Below are 21,934 nucleotides of genomic sequence, written 5' to 3'. Positions count from 1 at the left end.
AAATTAGACATTTATTTGAAATCCTACAATATCCCGTATCAGGTATCAGTTAGGGGTAAACCTGCAAATGCCCCGATTTTTGTGGGTGGTCTGTCTCCTCTCCAATCAGGGTTCATGGCTGTATGCTCCTCTGTACCCCGCAGGAGGAAGGCCAACCTCACCACACTCCACAGACCAAGAGGCCATGCTCACTCCTCGGCACAAATTATGGTCTGATCCAGGTTGGGCTGACATGGCTGCACTCAGGGTCGGATTGGGAAGGCGGGCAATTGGGCATTGGGCCAGTGCCACAGGTTCACCTATGGGCTGGTTTTTAGAGCCTCTTTAAACCGGCCCAAGAGACATTGGGTCTTACCAGGTCCGCGCCAGACCACTGTAATGTGTTGCCACTATCATGGGCAAGCCCCTGCCATGCTGTGAAACTGAGGCTGGGGCCCTGGTGTTGTTCTGGCCCTTAGGGCATTCTCACGTCAGCCCCCTGCCTCCTGTAGCCAGCCAAGCCCAGCCCAACCCAGAAGCAATGTCATTCCTCTGCTGGCCATCGCTTTCAGATCACGGTGGGTGTGGGGAGGGCGAGAGTGTGTAGGGCCCTGCAGGGGGGCCATTCACACCTAAGCACCGCTGGAGTAGCAGCAGCAGCCGTGTGCTTTTCTTGACCCTCTCCCCTGCCAGGTCATACCATGCGGCTATAGTGGGCTGGGAAAGTGGTTAGTAAGAGAAGTGGCCTTGCTAGGGGTCAGGTGCTTTAACCTCGGTTCCAGTGTCTTTAAGACCTTTGTGGAGGTGTGAGGGAAGCATAATGTAACATTATGGTCTCAGAACTGCTGACGTTGCAACTGGGGAAGTACCTTCGAGTTCTGGCATCAGCTCAACATACAGTAATTTTGGGCAAATCACTTAATCTCCCTACCTAGAATAAACATGAGCTTGATCTTTTGCAATGTAGCTGGTGCTCATCGTAATTGCTCCAATGCCTTTGGGCCGAGTTGACGCTATATTAAACTGTAAACAGTGGGCCACATTTTGGGGAGTGCCCGGGCCAAATTATGATACCAGTCAGACCTTGGAGATAAAGGCCTGGAGTGGGGTCCCAGAAGTGAGGTCTGCTTTTGGTGAGAATACTCTGGGATGGTGGAGTCTGTGGCCCACTCCCCACTCCCTTCTCAGGTGTAGTGTAATGCCTAAACGTTAGCACCATGCTCAGAAGTATGATGTGACCAGCACAGGTCTAGAGGTGAGAGGACCCAAGAAGCTGGATAGGGGGCTGATAATGGAGTCAGGGGACCCTCGTGTAGAGTGGGCATAACAGATGCCTACAGATGCCCAGAGGCACTGTCCATCTCCCACAGGGGGCCCATCAGTCAAATTGGGCTAATTTCCTGGTGCTCTTGTCCTCTCCTCACCTTTATTGTAATCAGAGGAAGTGTATCACCTTGAGAGGCACGAAGCACAGACAGCACAAAAAGTCGATGCCCATGCGCACTATCACAAAAAGGAGGAGTCACCTACCTCGTGACTAGAAAAGACTTCTTCGAACAAAAACAAAGTGCAAACATCCAGACCCAACACTAGATGACGGGCTGTGCACAGCATGTGATCTACAGCTCACATGCCTGGTACAAACTTGTTTCATGGCTACTCCTAAATTCCGGCATTGCACATTACGAGGGAAGGCTTTTTCAGTTGCGGTCATAAAGCCCCTTTACTTCCACACAGAGAAATGTCCTTACTGAGGTTTGTAAAGCTTTTAAACTTTGTTGCTTTCAATGGATTGTTCAGTGAGTAATTAATTAATGATGTTTAGTACTGATGGTCAGTTCCGGTACTTATTGGGTTTAGCACCAAGATACCTTCAGAAGGAGATTAACAGGATACAAGACAACAGAAGTCTCAGGACAGACTTGTAGTTGTGTGCAGAGGCTGCGAAAGTCCTTTGACATGGGTAGCAGTTTTGGTGCATGCTATAGAAATGAAAATGGTTTGCTGAGAGTCATAAAAAACAGGGACAGTATTTTTCTGCTAAGTTTGATTTCATTTTGACCCCGTCGATGGGAGAGCACGAGACAGACATGGGCATTATAGTTTGCACAGCAGATTCTGCCTCCAAAAAAGTGCTTGGGGAGAGGAGTTAACCTAACGGCTAGGGCGGTCGACCTCGAATCTGGGGAACTGGGTTTGAGTCTCGGCAAGGACACTGAACATCCTGTGAGGGAGGGGTGTGTCCACGAGGTTGATGGCGGCAGGTAGCTGGCGTTCCTACAGCCCCGGCCTCTACGCTAAATCCAGCGTGTTTTGGGCGTTTTGTGGAACCCTTTCGAGTAGCGGCAATATATTCTGGCGGAGAAAAACTCGAGACAGCAATGTGGAAGTGAAGTGCAGCTCGAGCCTGAGCCTGACATCCGTGGGCTTACGGACTTGCGGACCTGCTCCCTCCTGACAGACCATTCCTTTACCTTTGCCGTATTTCTCCACAGCATGGGCGGCGGCGGCGGTGGGTGAGTCCTCTCTACTAGCGGTGAGCTCAGGATATGGGCATTGCGAAGTGAAACCTTTTTTAGCTCGAAGTGCAATAATTAAAGGACAGTGCGATAAAACTTGAGACAGCGAGGCATAGCCAAGCCAAGCTGTCTCCTCCAACTCGAGCCTCTCGGACTCGCGGACTTGTGGCCCTGCGGACCCGATTCTGCTCCCTGCTCCTGCTGACAGACCGATCTCTGCTTTTTCCATACCTATTTTACAGCAGCGGCGGAGGCACTGGTTGAATCCTTTCTAACTGCGGGAGCAGGCTTCAGTTTGAACTCCCTGGTTCAAGGCTTGGTGGCTTTGGAGCTCCGAATTCACAAGTTCAAAGTGAAATAATTCTGAAAAATACCTTTTCAAGGCTGCCGTTTAAGACCACGAGCAAGAGAACCTGAGGAAGTGCTGCCTCTAGCAAGCTCAAGTCGAGGTATTTTTTCCCCCTTCTAGGCGGTGGGACTTCAACATCCAGCATCCTCTGCTTCCCTTCCCTTATTGATCCTAGTGTTTAGCGCGCTAAAGTGTCTAAGGGGGGGACAACACAAACCTGTGGGGGCATTATCTTGCTGTTGCTCTTCCCGGCGGGGGACATCCTCTCTTCATACCCCCCCTCAGCCGCCGCAAGTCTCCTCCGCGGCCGCCGAGCGAGGGGGGGCAAACAGGCCCAAATCAGACGCCAAGAACTACCCTACCCAGGCGCCATAGCGGCGCGACACACCGCTCACGGACATCTCGCGCCAGGAGGCGCATTAAAGGCACTCCAGCCCCCGGGGACCGCGCCGGGCTAAGCCCGGACAAAAGGCAGGCCCTCTAAGGTCCTCATAGGCCAGAGGAGGCCGGGTCGGGCTACGCCACTAGAACTGTCGACTGGATCAGGTATCGAGATCCTTTTTATATTTTTCTTGTTCAGTATTGCCTATTCTTGTTTCTGCGGGGGACCGTGTACCAAATATGTCTCTTTGGGAGGAGCTTAACGCTTTGTGTGGCACCAAGTACGTACCGGATGCTTCACCCCCCTCAAGCATTTCAATCGTGGGCGAAAAATCTGACTATGTAAGTGGTACTCCGCGGGCCCTACCCTCACCCCTAAACAAAGACTTAATTGAGCCCAATCCTCTGTCTCGGGGTTTCATTACTAAAAGGAAGCATGATGGGGCAAATGCTAATGAGAATTCACCTAAAACTAAAAAGTTATACACCAGCTCCACAACATCCCCCTCTAATCTAATCACATCAAAGGCGGATTTGGATCCGGACACAACAGATGACCCTGTCTCGACCATCCATTTGACTTTGTTGGCTCAGCTCGAGCAATTGTTTCTATCGGCTATATCACCTCTGGTTACAAAACTTAACGACTTGGGGGATAGGCTGTCTACTATTGAGATAGAAAGGAAAAGGAATCCCTCACCAACCAAGAAACTGGTAACACCCGTTCATTCTAATCTGCCCACTACCCCTGTCAAGTCCAAGTCATCCATTCACAAGAATGTCCAAACAAACATACCTCCACTCCCGCTTAACTTACCTACTGCAACAGGTCCTAAAGTGGCACTGAAACTATTGTTAACCAACTATACAGTGACCAGAGCAGATCCAGTAAGAACGCCACACATCAACCTACCCCCTGATGCTACCCCATACATGACTGTCCTCTCCGGGGTTCCCCCACTTAGACAGGGAAAACATGAAACATACCAGGAGCTGCTAAACAAAGCTATTTTCTGGCTACAGGACAAAAGACCTTTACCACCAGATTTAGATGGTGGAATCCTGAGTGTCAGGAGGGTGGGGTGGATAGGTACGTTGCCCAAAAACACCTCTGGAGACCTTGTTTTAATTAAATTTAAGAATAAGAACACCACCCCATACTTACGATCCTACCTGCCTAACGAAGGAGACTGGCCTATCTGCATTTGTGACTTGCATGATTTTTACCCAAGTATCTCACCCAACCCGTTGCCCAGATTAATGACAAAGAGACACAACCCCTGGGGAAGGGGACCCTATACATCCAGCGCCACTAACTATCTAGCTTTTAACAGATCTGATCAATGGTGTACAAATCGTATTTTCTCATAACACATTTTTCCTTTTTTTCCCTCTATTTTGTGGCACTGTATGTATGACCCGCATTTTATCTAGAGCTGTTATGAAATGTCCTACATTGATTAGCTGTTTTGTTATATCCATTTAATTCTATTTTAGCAGTTGAAATTAATTTTTGTAATGTAATGTTAACGTATTTATTTTTGTATTGCTGTTGCTTTTATGATTTTAAACAAAAAATCGAATAAAGCTAATCTGAGACATCCTGTGATTCTGGGCAAATCCCTTAATCTCCCCGTGCCTAACAAAAATGAATGTGTGTCCTCATGTAATGTAACTGGTGCTATGTCAAGCGCTCCGTTACCCGATTCGGGTTTAGTTTGCGCTATATAAAACTCTGTAAAAAAATAAAATAAAAGTATCTAGGTAGAAAAACAGGTTTTTCAAGTTTTGCCTTAAAAGATCTGTACCATGAACTATACTTGGTGAAAAAACTGGGGGTGGATTTCCGAACAGTGTTTCCACAAGAAAGAGTATATTTTAAATTCTACTCATGACCGTGGCAGGATTTATTTATCCTTAATCGGTTTTACTTGGTGGATAACAACCATAAAACAAAATTATTTCAACAATACAAAACAAGAGTAAAACAAGTTAAGATCTACCAAATGGAAATATTTAGGTAACTGTATCATGACTATACACACATTACTATTCCGAATCATTCTTGTATGTCAAGATTTAAGACTCTAGCAAGCACTGCAGAGACTTCCATCTTTGGTGGTTATAGAACTGACAGACTGCTCGAATGTAGCCCAAAAACATATTCGGGGTATAAGCAAAGTATTACGCTAAAAAGGACACCATCTCAGGCTCCCTTGACTTGGAATATCACAGCAACTGACCAACTTTTAATCATAAATATTTAATAGCAAAGGAAACATTATGTTTTCATGTAATAGAAGTTGTGGCAATAATGTGGAACCTAAGAGCAGAATCACTGTTATCTGCTATGATCTTGATGTCATACACACAACCCTGTTTCAATCTACTACAGAACACTGCTACTGAGACAGTACCATCATTAAAATAATGTACTAAAACAATATTGCACGTAGATTCTGAAAATATCAGCTCTTAAGCCCCTGTACTGCAGCATAAAAGGGGACTGTAACCAGAGAAGGTCTATTAAGTTTAAAAACCCAACAGAGCAGCTACCAACGAAAGTACCTTTTAGCTAGCCTTGTAACCTTGTTAACATTGTGCCTACCAAGTGGCAGAAGCATAAAAAGTGAACATCCATTGGGGCAGCAATAACTGTTGCAGATGTGTTTTTATTCTTGTGGAGAATAGCAATCACTTGGCTCTCCTGTCTTTAAGTATCAGACCCAGGAATAGTGTAATATCTTTCTAGATCAGCTGGTTGTAGCTTCCCAATATCTGTAAGACATTAGCAGTCTTTAAGGAAGTAGCAATTATACAGTATACCTACTTCCTAAATGTGTACATCCTTCATTTTCAGTCTCGTAGAGCGGACCAAAAGCAAATGTGTCTGCGATAATGTTGCGCTGCGGCTGAAATGATAGAATCTGGCTTAGGGTGACCTGTGTATTTACTGAGACACTATTGGGAGCTGAACTGAAATTAAATGGATTATGTTACTTACCCTGTAAGCATCTGTTCTTGGCACGAAGAGCTGTAGATTCACATGCCTTGCATACTCCTGCCATCAAGTGTTGGGTCCGGGTGTTTGCAAGTTGTTTTTCTTCGAAGAAGTCTTTTCTAGTCACGAGGTAAGGCGACTCATCCTCTCGGTGATACTGCGCATGGACATCGACTTCATTGTTAGATTGTTTTCCCACAGGAGAGCGAGAATAGAGTAAGTAAATGTAGTATAGAGATGTCCATGCGTATGTAGTGTGAATAATAAGAACGGCAACAACCACAGTTGTCCGTGGAGGGAGCATGTGAATCTACAGCTCTACATGCCAAGAACAGATGCTTACAGGGTAAGTAACAATCCGTTTGAGGCATGTGTGCTGTTGATACACATGCTTGGCAAAGACTGTGTAGCAGCACCCTCCGAAAGCAGTCACTAATCAGTGGGAGTTGTAGTTGTTTGAAAAAGTGTTTTTAGCACCACTTGTCCTACATTAGCTTCTTGATGTGATAATACATCGACACATTAATGTTTTGTAAATGTGTGTGGGATAGACTGTATAGCTGCTTTACATATGTCAACTAAGGAAATGGTACCTAAAAAGGCCATCAATGCTCCTATTTTGAGAGTAGAATGTGCTCTAAGAGATATATTTGAAGTTCTTTTTGCTTTCACAAAACAAGTTTGAATACAGTTAACAATCCACCTAAAAATACCGGATTTAGAAATAGGATAGTTGTTTTGTTTTACAGAAATCTTTTGTCCTATCAATACAGTACAATAGTGCTCTTGACATCAACTGTGTGTAGAGCCCTTTTTGCTATTCAATCTCGTTAAGGGAAGAACACAGGTAACCCAAATGATTGGTTGATATGAAAAGCAGAAACTATACTTTAGGAAGTAATTTTGGGTTTGTACCAAGAACCACTATTTTTGTGAAGCTGAAAGAAAGGTTCTTCTAAGGTTAATGCCTATAGCTCACCAACTCGTCTTAATGAAGTGATAGCAATTAGAAAGGCAACTTTCCATGAAAGTAATTGTAAAGCACAACTGTGTAAATGCTCAAAAGGTGGAACCATAAGCCTTGTGAGAACAATATTAAAGGTTCCAGACAGGTACAGGTGGTGCCCTGGGTGGTATTATATGTTTAAGCCCTTCCATTAAAGCTTTAATAACTGGAACTGTGAATAAGGACAAATGTCTGTTTTGCAGATTGCAGCTACTGCCGCAAGGTGTAGTCGAATGAATGCGTAGGCTAAGCCTACTCGCAGTAGATGCAAATGATAACAAATAATATTTTGTATAGATGCATCTAGCGGATTAATTTTGTCATTACAATATATAACAAACCTTTTCCACTTTGCTGCTTAGTATGCTCTAGTGGTAGGTTTCCTTGCTTCATTAAGATTTGTCATACAAAATTTGGTGGTAGATTTAGGTATCCAATCACTATGACTTCAGGAGTCAGATTGCTAGGTTGAGCTCCTTGGGGGTTGGATGTCTGATTTCTCCATGGGTATGTGTGAGAAGGTTGGAAGTGAGGTGCAGTATTTGGTGTGGAACTACTGACAGTTCTAGTAGTGTGGTAAAGCACGGTTGATGAGCCCACATGGGAGCTATTGAAATCAGTGTGAGTGATGTCTGCCTGAGTTTCCGAACCAAAAATGGAAGGAGAGGGAGAGGCATAAAAGCGTAAGCAAATATCATTGACAAGTTCATCCACATGGCACTGCCTTTGGATAGATGGCCTGGGAATCTGGAGGCAAAGTTTGTGCATTTTGAGTTCTCTGCTGTGGCAAAAAGGTCTATTTGTGGGAATCCCCATTTCTGGAAGTATGGGAGGCGAACCTCAGGATGAATTTCCCGTTTGTGTATTTGTTGCAGCATCCTGTCGAAGGAGGTTGGCAAATTGGTTGTTTATTCCTGGAAGATGATCTGCAAGAAGATTAATTTTGTGATGTATCGCCCAACGCCAAATGGTCTGAGAGACGCGTGACAATTGTAGAGTGTGCCCCCCCCCCTGTTTTTGTACAAAGTAAATTGCTGTCATATTGTTTGTCCAGACTAAGACAACTTTGCCTACTAGGTGAGGATGGAAAGCTTTTAGGGCTAACTGAACTGCTAAAAGCTCCAAGTAATTGAGGTTGAGACTTTTGTGTTTGGTGTCCCATAAACTTTGAATTGTCATATAGTGGAGATGGGCATCCCAACCTGTGAGATGCATCTGCTGTTAGTAAGACTTGTGGAATACGGTCGATGAACGGCTGCCCTTTTGAGTTTTCCACCACTGCAGAGAGCGAGGAGTGTGACTGCCTACCAACACTAGATCTATAAATTGACCCTGTGATTGATTACACGGACATGCTAAGCATTCTTAAAGAGGCCGCATATGCAGTCTGGGGCACTATTGCAATGCATGATGCCATCATTCCTAACAGTTGCATGAAAGTCTTCACCGTTAGCTATTGGTTGTTTTGAAACTTTAGTAATATAGATTGAAAGTTTGGATTCTGGATGCATTGGCAGAGTGTAGAGCTGTGTGAGTGTTTAGCGTTGCTCCTAGATATGTTTGCAGTTGTGAGGGTTGAAGATAGGACTTGTGTGTATTGACTTTAAATCCGAGTTGATGGAGAAGGTTTATAGTAGCTTGAGTGTGTTGTAAACACTTTCTGTGTGTTGGCTTTGATAGGCCAATCGTCCAGATATGGGAAGACAATCTGTTGTCTTAAATGGGCTGCTACTACTGCTAGACAGTCAGTGAATAAATAAATAAATAAATAAAATAAATAACCTTATGGAAGTGATCTGACAGTATGTATAGGTTTAATGGTGGGAGATCTAAGATTGGTCCTAGGAACCCATCTTTTTTGAGCATCAGGAAGTAAAGTGAGTATACTCCTGACCCTTGATGTTTTAAAATGGAACAGGTTCTATAGCTCCTTTTTTTTTTTTTTAGAAGAGCGTGTACTTCTTGTTCGAAAAGCTGTTGGTGTTGTAGCGAGAGTTTGTGAATGCGCAGTGGAATATTTGGAGGATTGCTGGTAAGCTTCAGGCAATAACCATGTTGGATAATACTCTAAACCCATTAGTCTGTTGTGATGGGTTGCCAAAAGGGTAGACACTGTTGCAATCTTCCCCCAACAGGTGATGAATGGTCTAGGGAAAGTGGTATCACAATTCACTGTTTGTTAGAGGACTGGGAGGTACGTGCTGGTGTACCTTTCCCTCTTCCCTTAACATTTTTACTCTATAGTAACCCCAATACAATCCTCTAGAGGGTTGATAGTGTTTGTGTTTTATATTACGATGCAGCAGCATCTGAGGTGTTAGTGGTATTCTTAGAGCCTCCTCTGTAAGAGGAACCACAAAAAGAATCTCTGGTAGAAGGAGATTGAAGTGCTACAATAAACTTTGCCACTTCTGTATCTTTTTTCATTATTTCAAGGGACTGATCTATTTGAGGTGCTCTTTATATCAAAGGGTGCATTAAGAATGGTTTGTTGCACTTCTGGTTAGAAACCAGAAATTCTGAACCACATAGGTCTCCAGAGCATACTGCTAGTGTTGATTCCTCTAGCTGCAGTCCCTGCCGCTTCTAATGCACACCTGATAGATTAATTAGAAATAAGTTTCCCCTCTTGAACTATTTCCTGCCCCCTCTTTTGTGTTCTTCTGGGAGATATTTTAATAATTCTTCCATCTCATCCCAGTGAGCTCTATTGTACCTGGACAAGATGCACAAGTTACTACTTGTGTAACGATATATCTGTAAGAGACATTAGTTAGTGATAGATTCCTTACCTTAGAATATCCCCAGGCATCAGACTGGATCCGGAAATTTTTTGCGTAGCAGTACCCATGCGCGTCGGTAGGCGTCGTCCGCGTCCGCCGTCGGCGCCGTGATGACCTCGTCGGAGTACTTAGACGCCACCTCCGCGTGCTGACGTCAGTTCTTATACACAGCTTTTCCACGCCAGAAACGCAGAGCCATGATAAAAACCAACACTGGTGCCATGAAACTAGGGCCTTGAAAGGGGATGACCTTAACCCTAGATATCTGTTCGCAGAACGGGAAGGATGGGTGAATCGGTAAGGAATCTATCACTAACTAATGTCTCTTACAGATATATCGTTACACAAGTAGTAACTTGTGCACCTGAAAGAGACACGTTAGTGATAGATTCCTTACCTTAGAATAAATACCCCAGCAATACACACCCCGGTGGTGGGTCTACGAACCAATAATCACACCAGAAAGTCCTGGAGGACGGAACAGCCAAAGAAGCCATCCCTCCGGACTTGGCTGTCCAGGCAGTAGTGTCTTGCGAACGTGTGCAGCGAGGCCCATGTAGCTGCCTGACAAACGTCCCCGGCCCAGGGCAGTAGTAGTCGCCGTGGCCCGAGTGGAATGGGCCCTCAGCCCAACAGGAGGTTCCTTTTTAGCCAAGGAGTAGCACGCCTGGATGCACAACACGATCCACCGAGAGATGGTCCGTTTGTGCACCGCCCGTCCCTTCTTAGCGCCCACTTAACCAACAAAGAGTTGGTCATCCACTGGGAACTGGCGTTTGCGATCCAGATAGTATGAGATCGCACATTTTGGGTCCAGACGGTGGAGCCTCTCTTCAGCTTTCGAGGGATGCAGAGGCGGAAAGAAGGTGGGAAAGGTGATGGACTGCCCGATGTGGAAGGGTGTGACTACCTTGGGCAGGAAAGAGGGTCTTTTTCCGCAACACAACCTTGTCCGGATGGACAGAAAGGAAAGGAGGTTTAGAGGAAAGAGCCTGGAGCTCACTCACTCTCCTGGCAGAGGTGATGGCAACCAGGAAAGCAGTCTTCAGAGTAAGAAGACGGAGAGGACAGTTATGAAGCGGCTCAAAAGGAGCGCACATCAGGTAAGTTAAAACCAGGTTCTAGTCCCACTGGGGCATCACGAAAGGAACAGGAGGGAACATATGAGTGATGCCCTTTAAGAATCTGTTAACAATCGGAGACTTGAACAAAGAAGGCTGATCAGGTAGCCGTAAGAAGGCGGAAAGGGCAGAGAGGTAGCCCTTGATAGTGCCCAGAGCAGAGCCCTGCTGGGCAAGAGAAAGAAGGAAGAGGAGAACCTCAGAAAGGAGGGCAGAGATTGGATCCACAGCCTTTGCTGTGCACCATGCCACAAATCTGTTCCACCTGCAGGCGTATACCGACTTTGTGGAGGGACGCCTGGCTGACAGAATGACATTACAGACTTCAGGAGGCAAGTCAAATGGCCTCAACTGTCGCCGATCAATCTTCAATCATGGAGGTGGAGACTGGACAGGTTCGGGTGGAGGACTGTCCCCTGCTGCTGCGACAGAAGGTCCTCCTGAAGAGGCAGACGAATCAGGGGATCGACAGACATGCTGAGTAGCTCTGGATACCAATATCTTCGTGCCCAGTCCGGAGCCACAAGGATAACCTGGGCCCGGTCGCGCCTGATCTTCTTCAGCACTCCGGGCAGAAGTGGTATAGGCGGAAAGGCGTACAATAGACCGCAACTCCACTCGCGACGAAAAGCGTCTCCGAGCGAGTGCCGCCTTGGAAATTCTAACGCGCAGAACTGATGACATTGCGCGTTCTCTTCTGTGGCGAATAGATCTAACCAAGGCTCTCCCCACTCCTGAAAGAGGCCTTGCGCCACGTCTGAGTTCAGACGCCATTCGTGATCCATCATGCACCGACGGCCGAGTTCGTCCGCCCTGGCGTTCAGGGAACCTGCCAGGTGTTGAACCACCAGGGTAACGCCCTGATGTTCCAGCCACTGCCAGAGGCGCAGAGCCTCCTGGCATAGGGTCCATGACCCCACCCGCCCTGTTTGTTGCAGTACCACATGGCGGTGGTGTTGTCCATGAACACCTGCACTACACTCCCCCGGACAGAGGGGAAGAATGCCTTCAGTGCAAGCCGGATCGCCCGCAGCTCCAGAAGGTTGATGTGGAGCCGGGACTCCGCCGGAGACCAGAGGCCTCTGATCTCCGCCTCTCCCATGTGGCCCCTCCCCCCAGCCCTGGAGGGACGCGTCCGTCACAACTACGTGCTCCGGTTGGGGTAGGGAGAGGGATCTGCCGCTGACCCAATCGCGGTCCGTGAGCCACCACTGCAACTGTCTTGCAGTGCGCTCCGAGATCAAGAGATGGTCGGACAAGTTGCCCTGATGCTGGGCCCACTGAAACTTCAGGTCCCACTGCAGAGACCGCATCCGCCACCGGGCGTGATGCACCAGAAGGATGCAGGAGGCCATCAGCCCCAGAAGCCGCAGCGTCAACCTGACCGAGACTAGGGATAAAGGCTGAAAGATCTGAATCAGAGCCTGAATATCCCGAACCTGCTGTTCTGGAGGATAAACCCGAAACTGCGCTGAGTCTAGAACCGCTCCGATGAAGAGGAGCTTCTGAGATGGACACAGATTTGACTTTGGCACATTGATGGAGAACCCCAGCAGGTGCAGGAGGTCGGCCATAGTCTGGAAGTGCAAGTCCAACGCTACCATCCAGTCTCCATGGTCTAGGGCAGCGAAGACCTGAGCCAATGTCAGCATCTTGAACTTCTCCTTCCGGAGGAAGCCGTTGACGTTCCGTAGGTCCAAGATAGGGCGTAGGCCCCCCTTTGCCCTTCTTGGGTACCAGAAAGTAGTGGGAGGAACAACCACATCCTACTTCTGGCCCAGGAACACGCTCGATGGCCCCCTTGGCCAAGAGGGCCGTAACTTCCTCTTGTAGAAGTCTAAAGAGATGCCCCGACACGCGGTGGTACTGCGGTGGCATGGCTGGAGGGGACGCCTCTAAGGGGAGGGAGTAGCCCCTTGGGACGATTTGCAGCACCCACCTGTCTGAAGTGACAGTGCGCCAGTGGTGGTGGTGACGGCGAACCCTGCCCCCCACTGGCGTCACATGGGCCTGAAAGCACGGACTAGGAGGGTTTTGAGGCAGATGCTGCAGGGGAAGGTGTGGACTGGCCACGCCGTTGTCCCCGACCGCCGCCACTGCGGTTTCCACGTCCGCCACCGCACTGGATGGTAGTCTGCGGCCTGTGGCTGGCAGGACATGTGGGGGCGCCCCTTCCTTGGCCACGAAAGGAGCGAAAGGCAGCCGTTTGCTGGCGCGGGGCCGAGAGGACCAAAGACTTGGCCGTAGCCCTGGAGTCCTTAAATCGCTCAAGCGCATGGTCTGCCTTGTCGCCAAAGATGCGACGGCCATCGAACGGCATGTCCATAAGTCTGTTTTGGACAGCAGCCGAGAAGTTGGCAGAACTCAACCAGGCGTGGCGACAAATCGCCACCGTCGTTGCCATCGCTCTGCCCAGTGAGTCAGTAGTGTCCAGCCCACACCGGATGGAATAACGCGCCACATCTCGACTCTCCACAAGGGCTTGGCCGAGCTTAGCCTGGACCTCCAGCGGGCATTCTGACAACACGTCCGCGACGTATTCCACAGAGAGTGGGTGTAGCGGCACAAGAGGCACGCAGTATTGACTGACCGCAATCCCAAACTCAGGGAGGAGAATAGGCTCTTTCCATATTGCTCGTACCTCTTGGATTCCCGGTCGGGGAGAGCAGACGGGAATGCGGTCTGGGAAATAGAGGCCTGGATGACCAGGCTCTCAGGAGTGGGGTGGGTAGAAAGAAAGCAAGGGTGGCCCGGAGCCAGGCGGTGGCGCCTGGCCACGTTCCTATCCATAGGCTGACCTGTGGCGGGCTTGGACCAAGTGCCCAGAAGAACGTCTGATAGGGCCTCATTAAACGACAGCAGAGACTCGGTCGAGCTTGCCTGCGGTTTAAGGACCTCAGTGAGGAGGTTAGTCCTCACGGCCGCGATGGGGAGCTCAAGGCCCAAGGCCTTGGCCGCCCTCATCAGCACCACGCTATAGGCAGCCCCCTCCTCCGTAGCCACGCTAGGAGGGGAGACAAAACCAGTGTCGGGCGAAGTGTCCAGACCACTGGCATCCCCAAGCTCTCCTGTCCAGTCCGTAGAATACTTACACTCACGTGCCAGAGGGTCCTCAGACCCCTCCCAGTCCCCCTCGTCACCCATCGTCTGGTACTCAGGCTCAAAGGATGGGCCCGGGTCATAGAAATAGAAATCTCCAATCGGCGTCGAGAGCGGCGCCGGTCCGACGCCGGACCCGAACCGAGGGCAGGACCAGGGACGGTGTCGTCCTGGGACGGAGCCGGGGGCGACACCCTTGGGGCCGGGGCCGGCACCGGCGAGGTCGACCGGCGGCGACCCGCATTCGGAACCGGATCCAGTGGGGCCCAGCGGCGTCGGGACCGAAGTCACCGACGGCGCCGGGGCCTGAGCACCCGACGGCGCCGAAGTACCTGGCCCGCGTGGGGACCCAGTCGGGACCGCTTGACCCGAAGGAGGAGCGAGCGACCTCATGGCCATGAGGAAGTCATCAATCTCCCCCGGCGTCACGTTCTGCCCAAGGACCGGCGGGTATGGAGCAGGCCGCGACATCTGCGGCTCCAGCGAAGCCGCGTGGGCGGTGTCGCCCGAACCCCCGGCCGTGTCGCGCGAGCGTCGGGGGTTGGCAGAAGAGCGATGACGTCTCTTCGACTTTTTGTGCTTACCTGAGGAGCCTGAAGACCGTGGACTACTTCTGGAGCCATGGTGGCTCCGACCCCGCGACCGGTCCCTCGACCTCCTCGCGGACCGGGACCTCGAGCGGCGCGGGGCTGACTGCCGGAGCTCGAGTCACTTGCGGGACCGCTCCCGCCTAGCCTTAGATGTCAGGGCTCGACAGTCGGAGCAGGCCTTATGGTCGTGGTCGAGGCCTAAGCAATGAAGACACCGGCGATGGGGGTCGGTAACCGACATCAGTCGGTCGCATTCGGCGCAGGGTTTGAACCGGGGCATCCCTACGGGCACCGTCTGAGTCGTATAGACTTCGAAGTAGATGAAAAATGATCGAAAAAGTTTAGTCAAAAATAGACTAAGGGTACCACTTTTTCCGGATCAGTGCTTGCTGGCGTGGAAAAAAGAAGAACAGACTTCAGCACGCGGAGGCGGCGTCCAAGTACTCTGACGACGTCATCGCGGCGCCAACGACTGACGCGGAGCCGCAGACGACGCCTACCGACGCGCATGGGTACTGCTACGCAAAAAAATTCCGGATCCATTCTGTCGCCTGGGGATATTCTAAGGTAAGGAATTTATCACTAATGTAGATACCCTGTGTATTAGCTAAACGGTAAATGGCTGGCTGATTGAGCAGCCACTCTTTTTCCTGAGGTGGTGCTTCCCCTGATGTCTGCGAATTTGCCATTTTATAGGCATTAGAGACCACTAATGAATCCAAAGGAAACTGACCCCTAATGAAAACTGAGTCAGATAGAGGGGGTTTATATTTTTTGTCCACTCTACGTGCTAATCAGATCTCAGAATGCCGAAGAGGTTTAACCAGAAGGGTCCGCATATGCCCATTAGGTGTAGCCAAGAGGGCATCAATTCCTATCAGACGTCAGCTCCCTGCAGTATATGACATCCTTAAGCCACTCTCTACATGTGGGAGAAAACCTTCACCTCCAAAGTATCGCCATCCTCCCTCTAGCCAAAAGTAATAGCACAGCTGTGCACTTCCTGACCTGGAATGGAATGTCTTCGACAGCCCAGAAAAGCCATAAGAGTTTTTGGCACAGTAATTTCAATCATGTCTATCAGAGTTTCCTTTATCTTAGACCAGTAACCCGTAACAGCTGGGCATAGCCATGCCAGGTGAGGAAATCCGTATTGTGGCCAGCCCATCTAATACACCTTGAGGAGTCTTGGTGGCTGAGTGGATGCAGGGACAGTGGAGAATGGTATATTCTATGCAAAAAATTGACATTTATCAGCCTTAGTTTGTAATTGAGTGAAATGGAACCACTCATGGAGCAGCAGAACCTCCACTGCTCGTCAATAAATGGTGCTTCAAGGTTTGCAGACCATTCCTCTTTCATGTTGGGAACATACACATGAGAATCATGCTGAATAGCGGAGTATAGTCATGATACTAAGCGTCTGGGGGATGGAGTCTCTTTTACCGGTTTCCAGTGGTGCAAATGTAGGGGGGTACATTTCCTTACACGATTCCTTGAGTCTATTATATCGGAACCATGTTGAGCAGAGTGAAACTGCAAATTCTTTATGTGGATGTGATTGACAAACTAATTTGTAGGGGAAAGATTCCCATACTGTACAGAGCTCTTACTATACAAGTTGATTAATCACCTTAATTTACATGTGAGGGATAATCTGGGATTCTGTGCTAGTGGGATTTCCACTGCAATCAGGTCGTTGAGGCAAGTGATACGGCAGTCTCTGTTCTGAGCCCAGGTAGTGTACGGGACCGTGTTCATCTCACATCTGGAGCGTGTAGCAGGCTTATAAGGTACATTGTTGAGAGGGATTGGATTGGCTATATTCATTTCAGATGTGACCTGGTTGAAACAGCGGAGGGTGGTACCAGAAATGTGCCTAGTGGGCATGAGCATACAAATAGTAGTTTCTAATCAGTGGAATAAAGAAATCTGAGGTATGGTGGCATTTAGGGCATGTGGAGCGATCAGTATATCCATCCAATTGCTATAACATTGGAAAATTTACAAATAGGCGAAAGCACTTCTAAATAAATACTGTCTTGCATACTGTTTACTGCCATGCTAAAATAAGGATTAGAAATATGGAAATAAGTCAAGCATGTCAGTGAATGGTCCAATTCTGGAGGCATGAAAACTGGTCTCAAAAACTGCGGTTGTCAAGTGTCTAGAAGTAAGTTACCATGCAAGGTCCAAAACAAAAAACCCATTGCCAACCTCATGCTTGTTTTCCGATACTGTGATACTACAGATTAGGAGGACATACGAGATTTTGCTATATGAAAGGCCTGAATAATTAAAAGCTCAAGGTGTGTGGGTGAAATAAGTGGAAGTTGAGCCCTCATCTGCCCCCAAAAAATGTCAGTTTTTAGCAAAATTAAAGACGAGGGGAAAAATAAAAACTCAATTTAAACTTTCCTAGCTCACAGGAACAATAATTTGGGCAGTTTCTAATGGGAAACATTGCATTTCAAACAACTTCATACATCTAAACCGAAGATTTACCTGAAGCCAGCATAGCTTTCCATGACGACAAAGATTCACACCCTCAGCATCTACACCTATAACATTTTGACTCTTGAGATGGCGGATCTAATGAGAAAGAAATAACACAAGTTAAATCTGTTTAATACCAATTCTAGTCTAAATATGTTTCAACACATACAAATTAAAAACAACAACCCACAGAATAGTACAGTATTCTCTACAATGCAAATTAAGACAGTCTTTCAACAAACCTCTCTAGGCTATTAAGGGAAGGAATTGGACTGATAAAAGTGATCTATGTACTTATAAGTAGTCCTGTTATCCTTCAAAATCCACAAATCGCTAACTCAACTGCTAGGTCTCACTCTCAAATCATCTTCAGCTTCAAAAGACAGAATAAGATGTCTGTATTAGCCTGGACAAAATGGAAATGGGACATCACAATTAAAATGTATGGTAGAATTGCAATTTATCTTTCAACTCCTTTTTTAGGTTGAGCATTCGAGACCTATTGTAACTTCTCTTGTGTGCTTAAAGCCATCCCCCTGCTTCAGATTAGTTTGTTTCAGTGTCCTTTAAAAATCCTTGCTTGCTAGTGGTTGGTCATGCCCCTTTGTCCATCCTTTTTCTCTTCAGTTCTCTTCAGTTCCTCTCAGGTAGCAGGGACTAACTACTGTCTCATTCTGCAATGGGTCTTTTTGGTATGATTTGTTTTATTTTCGGCTTTCTTTTAAAAGTGATTAGGCTTGTTGTACTTTGCATACACAGAGCTGCAATCATGGTTGCAGCCTAAATGGTGTATGAGCATCACATGTCTGGTTTCTTCTACTCTGTGTGCCCCGGTAGGCAGCACTCGCCTAACTGATTTTTTGCAATTTTATATAGTGCAAACTTGAACCACCAGTACACTGCTTTTTTTGGGGGTCAATTTTATATAGTGCATACTCGCTTGTTCCTCCCGCCATTAGGCTACAAAAAATACGGTGGAAGGGAGGAATTTAAGGACACTAACTGGAAGTTGTGCCCTTCCAACATGGCACCAACTGCAGCTACAGTGTCTCTCTCCTCTTCTACCACAGGCGTGAGGAGGTGGCTGGTAACTTCTGCGTTTTAAACTTTCATCCCGCATCCAGGCTGCCTGTGTCAAGGAGAGCATGTGTGTGCAGAGCCTCTGTTCTGTGCCAATCTTCGTGTCTCGTGCCAGGGAGTGTGCAGCCAGCGCCAGGTGCTGGGAGTCCGCGGCACACGTTCCAGGTGGTGTACTGAACACCTCAACTCCTCTCCGGCTGCAGCATGGCTGGGATTAGGTCCCTGCCACAGCAGGCAGCGCTAGTGCTGGCAGCCCTGACGGTGGTCATTCAAGTGCTGCGAATGCAGCTCTGCTCACTGACCAGAAGAATATCGCAGAGCTGGCCAAGCAGCATGCAGGTGAGACCCCGTTGTAGCTTGTTGGAGGACACTAAATGAAAAGAAAAAAAAAAAGACATGCTATCTGTATGCTCCCAGTTCATTCACTTTTCAGGTATGGGAGATGAAGGGATTTGCCCTCAATCACAGGATGCTTGAGCCTCCCGTCGGTATACTACATCAGAATGCTGGTCTCTCCATTCCTATTCCTCCCTCTTTCCTTCTAAAAACACCTTGCTCAGTATTTCCCCCCCTCCAACGTCCTACCCTCCTCACTGGTTTCTCCCTCTTTGCTTCTCTATAGTCCACAGTACTTTTGAAAAACGTTAACCCTTTCCCTCACAGCGTCGTGCTTGAATCTCCTTCCTCCCTTCACTGCTCCTGGTTTTCTTCTTGGTTTATTTAAACATTTGCGGGGCCACCCCTCTTCCAACACTGCTTAATTGCATTCAGAGTAAGAACTCTTAGCATTGAGCAAACCTGCAGTGGTGTTTTGGCCATCAGAACGTTATGCTTAAGTTAAAAAAAAGAATATTTAGAATATAGGTTAGAAAGAGTGTTTTTCCAATTATTTGCTTTTCTCTAGCATGTTCAAAATGGCCGCAGCATTTAAGAGGAACTAGGGGCCATTCTGGAAGGGAGAATTCCTCTGAACCCGCAGTTGGTCCTGCTGGGAGTCAAAGGACAAAAATACTGTTACTTCATCTAGGACTAATTGTGGCGAAAGCGTGACTTGGCCAAGACATGGGGGGCTGTAAGGAGCCCATCACTGAATGAGTGGAGGAGAAATATGGACATGTACATGCTGGGGGAGAAAACGACCTATCAGGCGAGGGGGTGTCCTAAAAGGTTCCGGAGGATATGGAAGCCTTGGCTTAAATACTATGGCCTTACACTTACTGACTCCCAATGAGGTTTTGAGATGGGATGGAAAGGGGGAGAGGGGGGTGTGAAGGGAGTCGAAGGGACATACCACAACCGTCTTATAGTAAAATACTGAACACGGAACTGGATGCTGAAGTATTCTTATTGAAACGTCATCACATTCTTAATGAATATTGTATCTGTATCGCAACTACGAAAATGGCCACCACATATTGCCATTAAAAGAGCATTATAATAAAAGACTTCTATTGTTTCTATTGTTCTTTCGAGTCCTTCCCTTTTCTTGGAGGAGTTGTAAGTCTAATGTTGACAAAGCATCGATCCATCAGTGACTTGTTTCCACAGTTAAATTTTTCTTTCATGTGTTTTGAAAACCTGCAAGGGTTGCATAAACTTACACTTTGTACTTCTAGTCCTTGCTTGAGGGTGATGAAGGTCCGGGCCCTGCAGTTTGAGGACCATACCCTTTTGCTATCCAAATCTCCCATAGGGATCCAAAAGAACATCAATGGCTTTGGGGTCTTCTGCAGGCAGCAGGGCCTGGAGATCAACCATTGCAAGACTAAATTCATGGCCTTTATGACTTCCCCCACATCCAGCTAGAATCCCACTCATCGACGAAAAACTAGAGTGTTTGATTATTTGAGGGTGACCTTATTGGATCACTTTGACTGGTCATTCCATGTTCAGAAGCATAAAATTAAGCTTTAACAGTACTGTGGAGTGTTTGGAGGGCCAATTGCACATCTACATACTGACCAATTACCCCAGCCTTAGACATCTATAAATGTGAATGACACAGGGGGGGGTGTTAGGGGGGGGGGGGGGAGGTCGTACTGTACGATGCGGACTTACGGGGCCTTTGTGATGCTAGGCCCCTGGAAGTAGCAAAAAAACATTTGGAGGGGCTTGAACATACTCCCAGCAAGTATCCCCTTTATTTCCTTCATGACTAGATCATGGATTAAAGAGAGTTAACAATGTAGTTGGGCTGAAACCTTTAATGTATAGGCAAAGACTATGGACAGCCCCCGAACTCATACTTCTCCGAAGAACCTTGGAAGAGGCATTTGGCCAGTCGGGGTCCAGCAAGATTTCCTAGTTTAGAGTGGTTAGGGATCGGTTAAGACAGATTGGTTAGAGCAATTTCTGGTCAACACCAACTGATGTTACACTGGTCTCCAAACAGGCACTGAAAAGAGCATATTAGCAATATGTGCACCAAAATACTGCGAGTACCTCTAGGGTGGGCTCCCTCACTTCCTTTTGGAGTTCATAATTGAGTACTGCTTTGAATCGTTTTGGATGAGGTGGAACCCTCTATGCCAGAACTCTGGATCTAAAGTTTTGTCTAGGGATCCTCCCAATTCGAACCTTTACCAGTGACTGGAGGTCTGGGAACCCAGCCTGGCAAATCATGCCCATTTGCCCGAAGGAGATCAAAGTGGTTGAATACATAATTCTATTCTTTCCAGCCTATCATGGTCCAAGGAAAAGTGGATTTTACTACTTTGTCGTAATTTGGGTCTGAGAAATTACAGCATCACTCTTAGAATACTCAGAAGTAACACAAGCCAGCCCATTGTCTTTGCAGTCTCAAGGTATTTGATGTTTATGTTGAGGTTAAGACAGAAAAAGGTGCCCCCCAAATGCTGCAGTGTACATAACGTTTTAACATATTTTATCCTGCTTTTATAGTAATATTTTGTCAGATTTTTTTCTCTTTTAAATGTTTTGTATTTTTATTTGCTTTTATATAATCTTTATGTATATTATTATCTTGCTATATTATGGCCTTTTAGCCAAAATGAAGATAATGATTGATTGTTTACTTTGTAGGACCGATTCCTATAGTGTATGGGCACCCTGCGTGAGATAACAACTGGCTTGCAGCTCTTACTATGCACTCAAGAGAAGACTGTATGACATCACATGGTGTTTATTTAAAGCGGTGTTTTTAATGGCAATGGTTGCAGGATCTTCCTGCATGTACCTGTATCAATAGACTTTCTTTGAAATACTGAACATGCCTCATTTGATGTGTCCTCAAGCCATGGTGAATACATTCTCAGCATGTTGCCCCCACACAGCGGGTGTCACTTTTTCTTCAGTCCAGTCAGGTTCTTGATTAAATCGATCACTATCTTATGGCACATCAGGTCACTGACATTGTGTATTTACTTCATATTGGCACACATTAGTTTTTTGATTATTTGATTGATTTTACTACAGGTTTTTTCGTTACTTTTTATTCCTGGTCCTGAGTAGGTCTGAAAGATGTGTAGGCCGAAATGTGTCAACTTTTCAGATACGTGGAGTACCATAAT

At 47.3% G+C, this 21,934-nt stretch overlaps 1 protein-coding gene across 5 annotated transcripts in view; it reads right to left on the bottom strand.

The window, feature by feature from the left end:
• The window catches only part of EXD1 (exonuclease 3'-5' domain containing 1), a 930,113-nt gene that overhangs the window by 351,444 nt on the left and 556,735 nt on the right, over positions 1-21,934 (bottom strand). For all 5 annotated transcript variants that reach the window (XM_078659594.1, XM_078659592.1, XM_078659596.1 and 2 more), the window contains one exon: positions 17,334-17,420. In XM_078659594.1, the coding sequence (XP_078515720.1) occupies positions 17,334-17,420 (87 nt within the window). The remainder of the gene's footprint in view (positions 1-17,333; positions 17,421-21,934) is intronic.

The sequence above is a fragment of the Lissotriton helveticus genome, chromosome 9 (genome assembly GCF_964261635.1).
Source record: "Lissotriton helveticus chromosome 9, aLisHel1.1, whole genome shotgun sequence".
Taxonomy (NCBI): domain Eukaryota; kingdom Metazoa; phylum Chordata; class Amphibia; order Caudata; family Salamandridae; genus Lissotriton; species Lissotriton helveticus.
The sequence above is the reverse complement of the archived record's forward strand: the minus strand, read 5'-3'. Positions and strand labels throughout refer to the sequence as shown.